This window comes from Panicum virgatum, chromosome 2K (genome assembly GCF_016808335.1).
Source record: "Panicum virgatum strain AP13 chromosome 2K, P.virgatum_v5, whole genome shotgun sequence".
Taxonomy (NCBI): Eukaryota; Viridiplantae; Streptophyta; class Magnoliopsida; order Poales; family Poaceae; genus Panicum; species Panicum virgatum.
Window position 1 is genome coordinate 38,452,404 of NC_053137.1, and position 7,314 is coordinate 38,459,717.

The following is a 7,314-nucleotide window of genomic DNA, read 5'->3' on the forward strand; positions in this document are numbered from 1 at the left end:
CTTAGTACTTGTTTCCTTCTCTTTGTTTATATTAATTTGTTTCGTGGTCAGTTAGATCATCTTGTCTTTGTATCACATATGGATTACTGGATTTGCAGCATTTACATATGTGGGTTGTTGTATATTCTGTGTCAGCTAGATTATGTGATGATTTATAAAACCGACAGTTGATATAAAATATATCGACAAATAGCTAGCCCCTATCCCTAGCTATATCCATGGATTTAGTCTCCAGTATTTCATGTGGAATCTGGTGATATATTAATTATTACAGTGGTCAACCTTTAGTACTGTGCAACTGATCTGGATTCCCTTCCAATTCTTGTAAATTGCAGGATTCTGAAGAACAGGATAAGCGCTGCAAAATTGAGGGCACGGAGAAATGCTAAAGTTCTGGATATCTAAGCTAACTTGTTTGCGTTATCTCTAGCTATATATGAGGCTACAGGCCTTGGATTAGCTAGCCGCACCTAAAGGCTGCTTATATAGGTCGTCCGTATTATTGTTATCCCTGATGTTAAGCTTAGGATTAATTGGTTTGCCTGTTTGATATGAGTTGACGTTGATTTGCTTGTTCATCTGCCGAGTGTGGTGGGCGTCTTTTGATTTAATTTATTAGTAGTAGTTTGGACCAGATTTTATCTCCCACTCTTGCAGTGGTCTCGAACAAATGATGATGCAGTAATGTTTGGTTACTTAAGGGATTTCATATACAGAAAATAACCAAACGAAATATCTTCCCGGAAGTCATCATATAGATTACTGGGTGCGCGCTAGGTCTGGGTGGAGCCACTTTTTCTTGGTCATCACTATTAGCTCGTTGTTGGTCCAATCTTAGCTTGATAAAAATGCTGTTAGTATGGAGTCAAATTAAATTTATCAGATTGCAGGATATTTTATCGTACACTAGTACATGTGGCCTACTTTATCAGTGGATAGTATTTTACTATCTTTTGAATTATTATATGGTAGCCCGCTACATGTCCTATCTTGGGAAGGTTTGGATTTTCAAAACACTGTGTGTTTTTTATGCCAATTAATTAGTTTGGTGAAATTTTGTATTAGGCAGCAAAGTTTTCTGAATCCTATTGCTCCAGTGCAGCCCAGTGTCATTCAACATCTCGAGAGGCATGAGATTGCCATGTTCAAGTGGTTAGGAGCAACAATAACGTGAGGTGGCAAGGTAGAAAGTTTATTGTTTGCATACTCCTATATATATATTTGTTACATAACAAAAGCTGATGGATCCTACGCAATTCTCCGGCCGTGTTCTTTCTGTTGATATATGTACTGCAATGTCTCGTCAAAGTGCTAGGGGGACGTTTGCAATTTGTCCAAGACGCTGCCCGACCAAACTGGGCAGGGTCGCATGAATAATAGATTACTTACGGTATTATATATAACACTACAAGGAAATTCTTCCATTGGTTTGCACGGTTTGCACAATGGCTCATATTGAAGTTTGTACGGTTTGAACGAAGAGGTTAGTTTACACCTGATATATTCCCGTAGATCAGAAGCTACAATACCTGTTGATTTTCCATTACTGCAGAATTTTTCTTCCGCTTCTAAAATGAAAAGGAAGTGCTTCTACAAATTATTTCTGTAGTAATGAGTTGTAGGTTTTATTGTGTACCTGAGGTGTGTGTGTAGAGTTGTTATATGTATGTTGTGCAAGAACAGATCACTAGTACACAAATACACATCCATTTTTCGCATTTCTCTAAAGTTTATGGATGACAGAGAACTTTTAGTCCCGGTTAAAAGGCACCTTTTAATAACCGGGATGGTATTGTAATAACTGGGACTAAAAGTCCTCTATCTTTAGTTCTGATTGGTAGCACCAACATAAACTAAAGGGTCCTTTATTCCTGGTCGTTGGGGTTATCAACCGGGACTAAAGGGTCTTCCGTTGATTAATTTTAAAAGGCAAGCATCCCATCTATAATCACTTGTGCTATGTAGGTGGGGTGCCAAAGAAGCTATGTGTGAGCCAGCCGAGAGGTTGTGGGTTCAAGTCTCACATACCTTTTTTTTCACTTTTTACATATCCTTTATTTGTTCCGGTTGTAACAACGGGGACTAGAAATTCGGGACTAGAAATTCGGGACAACCGAGATTAAATCCCCTTTTCTCTGATAGTAGTGGATGTTACAGTGGTATATATATAATCCATAGAGAAATGATCATCCCCTTTATCTAGTAGTAGTGGATGTTACAGTGGTATATAATCCATAGAGAAATGATCGCCCGATGCTCTTGGTGATATTGTTAAGTATTTTAACTATGTACCATTATAAAAGATTCACTGCTAGAAAACTGGACAATAGTACCGGGCAAGAACCCCTGGTTAGTACCGGTTTCCTGCCCAGTACCGGTCGGTCTGACCGGTACCAAATGACACAATCTAGTACCGGTCACCAACACCGACCGGTACTAAAGATATTTTTGTAAAAAAAATCAAATTGCTTCTCCGGTTCCTCATCCTTTCTCTCTCCTCTTTTTTTTCTTTCCACCATCGTGCTCCATCTTTCTTCTCTGTTTTTCAAGAACAGACTTCTATTCTTCACAAACAGAGAAAAAGCGGTGGGAAGAAAAGAAGTCTGCTCGTGAAGAAAAAAATAAGCAGAAAGGAAGGAGTGAGGAGCCGGAAAAGCTTCACTTAAGTTACAACATTCAAGTCAAGATTACAAAGACAAAAAATTATAAGAAAAATTATACAACACAAGAGATTCAACATTCAGCTGATACCTAAAAATGAAAAAAAAAATCATGAGCCGGGCGGCGGTGCAGGCCGTAAGCCCTCGCCCAGCCGTAGAGAGCCGGCGCCAGGGCGTCCGCTGCCGCTGCTGGCCGCGCCCGCTTGTGGCTCTGCCACCGTGGGCCGGCCGCGCCCGCCGGAGTACCTCCGCCATTGGGGCCGGGTCGCGCGCGCCTCCGCCGCCGGGGCAGGGCCGCGCCACACCCCCCCCTCCCCCCCCCCCCCCCCCGCCGGGGCCGAGCAGCACCAGTGCGCGCGCACATCTCCGCCGTCATGCCACGGCCGGCCGGGGGGCGCCACGCCTCAGATCTACCCCTGCACGAGAGAGGAGAGAAGGGAGAAGGAAAGAGCAAGAGAAGAAAGAAGTGATGAGGAAAAAATGGAGAAGGGAAGGGAATAGATAAGGCTGGTGCTGGCCGCTCGTCCATCCTGATATTTTTCCACGTTGTCAGGTTAATACCGGACGGAGGCTCCGTCCAGTACTAATAGAATATTTTTTGTACCGGGTAGTGTCTCTACCCGGTATTAAATATTTTAGGTGTTATTTAGTACCGGCTGGAACCACCAGCCGGTACTAAATGATTATCTCTCGACGTCAGTAGTGTTTTTTTAGTATCGATTCGTTGTTCTAGCCGGTACTAAATAGTCCTATGGGTACTGTGTTGCAGAACCGGTACTAAAGTACCGGGTAAAAAACAACCGGTACTAACGTACAAGGATGAATGTGCTGTTTTCTGATAGTGATTGAAATGACCTACACATACCATCAAAATTTTAGAAAGTTCCCCTATACCTTTGTTGGAACTTATTTCGATAGTTCCCCTATACCCTTGTTCGAACTTTCTGCTTGTACTACTTGCAGCGGAAAAGACGATCGATTTTGCCCCATTATTCGACTGTTATGCTTTCTTTTGCATGCTTGTCTGCCAACTGCTGGTAGTTTGAACTGTGTTGAGTGGATTTTATGCAATCAATCCTCGTCGTGACAATTATGTGTGACCAAACGCAGACCAAGCAAGTCATATTCCACATCAAACTCGATAACATTAACAAGAGAAGTATAAGGGGGGGGGGGGGGGGGGGGGGGGAGGAAAGAGACAGTAATAGTTGGTGGCTCGGTGCAACCCCCGCGCGACGGCCCACCCCGCACACCAGTCGCCGCCTCCAAGCGCAGGATACGCGTACCCCCGCCGCTCCGAATCCGACAAGACGCAGGGGCAGTGCCGGCCTCCTTCCTCCTTCCTTCCCACGAGGCCACGAGATGCAGCGGCTGCTGGGCTCTGTTCCGATCTAGAGTTTGACTGAGATAGCGATGGACAATAGAGTAATTTTAGAACCCAGTTAGGAGCATCTCTGTTAGAAATAAATGGTAAGGTGACGGTCTAACGGAAGTTGCACACAGGTAAAAGAAAGTTCGAACAAGGGCACAGATGAATTTTCTAAAATTTCGATGGTATGTAGATTACTTCAATATTTTATAATGGTACACGGATAAAAAGACTATTGGTAAACACGTGGTCTTGTGATCTATGGGCAGAAAGTACTGTATTTGTGGATTTGGTTTTGCGCATGTGCTACGACACGGCTTTACTGGTTTGGAAGCAAATTATAACGTAAGGAAATCACACATGCGCTTTGCCCAACTTAGAGGCTGATGAAGGCTCAACCATTAAAAAAAAACTGCGTTACTGTAGATCATGCAGGCCGACCTAACAGCCGTTGTTGTCGTCGGATTGAAGACATCAATCAGGTATTATATTCTTGATTGACAAGAAAATCGTTTGTTGATTTATCCCATCAATCACTCTTTCGAAAGCGAGGCTATAGTTAAGCCATTCAAATTAACCTTTCTCTTTTCTAATGTACTTGCTGCAAAGATAACAAAACTAGCAACTAATCACAAGTGCCGAAATTAAACCCTGTTTTCCTTGAACAGCTCAAGTTAACGTTGATGCCCCAACGGATGAACACGAAATTGTCGGTTTGCCTCCCCAACGAACATCGAGATTCTTAAACCCCCAAAATTTTGAACAGACGAAAAGGGCCAAACGAAGAAGAGCGTCGACGGCGACCTGCCACCGGAGTGGCAGCGGCATACGTAAATTATTACTCCAACGTCTTCCCTCCCACCCCCGGCCGCGTCATCTACACAGCGACCCTCCAACTTTCCCCTTTCCCGCCCATAAATATATGCACAGCTCCCTCACCTCTCGCTCACTCGATCCCAGCTAGCCTCCGACTCATCTCTCTCCCTCGCTCTAGTCCCCAATACCTCTCCAACATACTCGTATTGGTTCGTGGGCAACAATGGCGAGGAGCCGCCCGGCCGTCCTCTTGTCCCTCGCCGTTGTGGCGTTGGCGGCCACGGCGCTGGCTCCGGCGCCGGCGGCGGCGACCAAGTACAACATCACCAAGCTGCTGGCGCCGTACAAGCAGTACTCGAGGTTCAACGAGATGCTGTCCAGGACGCGGCTGGCGTACGACATCAACCGGCGGCAGACCATCACGGTGCTCGCCGTCGACAACGCGGCCATGTCGGCGCTGGACCACTACTCGCTGCAGACCATCCGGCACATCCTCTCGCTGCACGTCCTCGTCGACTACTACGGCGACAAGAAGCTCAAGAAGCTCGCCCACGGCTCCACCGCCTCTTCCTCCATGTATCAGGTATCCATTATATGTTCGCTTGCAAGCTCTATCATTGTAGTGAGAAAATCCACAACATGTCGTTGGTTGGGTTGGCATGTCATCACCGATTAATGCAGAGCCCAGTCAGGCTCGGTTCATCGACAGGGATGGTTGGTAGGCTTGGAATTTCATGCATCCAATTGCTGTCAACTATAGGAAACTCGTCCTATTTTCTATACCTAAATGCATGATTGATTTCCTGAACAACCTGCAATCATAGAAACATATAAAAGAGGAATCGTCCAAACTAACCAGGACACCGATACAGTATATTATTAGTACATAGACGTCATATAATTTTGATGCAATCACCATGAACAGATACTTTAATTTAATTTGATATGCAATCACCATGATGACCATGTACTTTGAGAACAAAATCAACTAAAATATTCAGAAAATTACATGGGGAAGTAGTCCTTAATTTCAAGTTTCATTCATGTTGGTAGTTCAACCTGTTTTAATTAATTCCCCCTTTTTGCTGACACGGTGCCCTCCACGTGAACTGCAGGCCACCGGCGCCGCGTCAGGCATGTCCGGGTACGTGAACATCACCCGCAAGGACGGCAAGGTCAGCTTCACGACGGACGACGCCGACGCCACCGCGAAGCCCACCCGGTACATCAGGTCCATCAAGGAGTACCCCTACGACATCGCGGTGCTCGAGGTGAGCTCCATCATCTCCTCCGCCGACGCCGAGGCGCCCGTGCCGCCGCCGGCGCCCGTCGACCTCGTCGAGCTCCTCTCCAAGAAGTACTGCAAGTCCTTCGCGTCCCTCCTCTCGGCCAACGCCGACGTGCTCCGCACCTTGAACGAGACCAAGGACAACGGGCTGACGCTCTTCTGCCCCGTCGACTCCGCCGTCGCGGCGTTCGCGGCCACCTACAAGAACCTCACGGCCAAGGCCAAGACGGCCATCCTGCTCTACCACGGCGTGCCGGACTACTTCTCGCTGCAGCTGCTCAAGTCCAACAACGGCATGGTCACCACGCTCGCCACCGCCAGCGAGAACAAGAAGGACTACAGCTACGACGTGCAGAACAAGGGCGAGACGGTCACCCTCCAGACCAGGGTCGTCACCTCCAGCATCACGGCCACCGTCGGCGACATGGAGCCGCTCGCCGTCTACGCCGTGAACAAGTTCCTCAAGCCGAAGGAGATATTCAAGGTCGTCGAGGCACCCGCGCCCGCACCAGAGCCGTCCAAGAAGAAGAGCAAGGCAGCTGACGGCGGAGATGACTCGTCCGACGATTCCGGCGACGTGACGGCCGACAAGGGCGACGCTGCGCCAGCCGCCATGCTCGCTCGGTGGGTGGCCGCAGCCACAACAGCGGTAGCGGCATTTGCGTTGATGGGCTAAATAATTGTTTCAAATCTTATTATTCTTTTTATTTTCATGGTAAATTGTTTTCCTATTTAATGGCGCACGGCAAAGGGGGAAAATTGAAACACATTGTTCTGCATGCGCCCTGTAGCAAGAAACGTGGAGGAAGGAACTCGGGATTGTGGCTTGTAGTGCTTTGAGTTTTCGTCGATTAGCTTGATGTCGATGTAATTATTTTGTAATTAATACAGTTGTTGTCAGAGTTTGAAAAGAAGTCAGGAATGGTTTCACGTGGTTAAATTACCCATTTCATATTATCCAAGGTTCAAAATTCTGTCCCCTCAATAGTCGAAAAGAGGTCACTGGCTCACCTCATAAGTACCGGAACCAAAGTGATCCGGTACTAATTCTAGCATTAGTACAAGGTAATCTTGATTCCGTAATTTTGAGGTGGATGGGAAGGTTCAGGGACCAAAGGCTAGACATTGGTACTGAATGGTGTTGTCACCTGGTACTAATGAGTCCTAGTATATAGTATTGG

General features: G+C 46.6%; 1 protein-coding gene across 1 annotated transcript; it reads left to right on the forward strand.

Moving 5' to 3' along the window:
• The first annotated feature begins 4,900 nt into the window (after positions 1-4,900).
• LOC120675344 (fasciclin-like arabinogalactan protein 2) lies at positions 4,901-7,073 on the forward strand. Its single transcript, XM_039956547.1, has 2 exons — positions 4,901-5,428; positions 5,961-7,073. Exons 1-2 carry the CDS (start codon positions 5,069-5,071, stop codon positions 6,807-6,809), a joined length of 1,209 nt encoding a protein of 402 aa, XP_039812481.1. The 5' UTR covers positions 4,901-5,068; the 3' UTR covers positions 6,810-7,073.
• Positions 7,074-7,314: the final 241 nt, after the last annotated feature.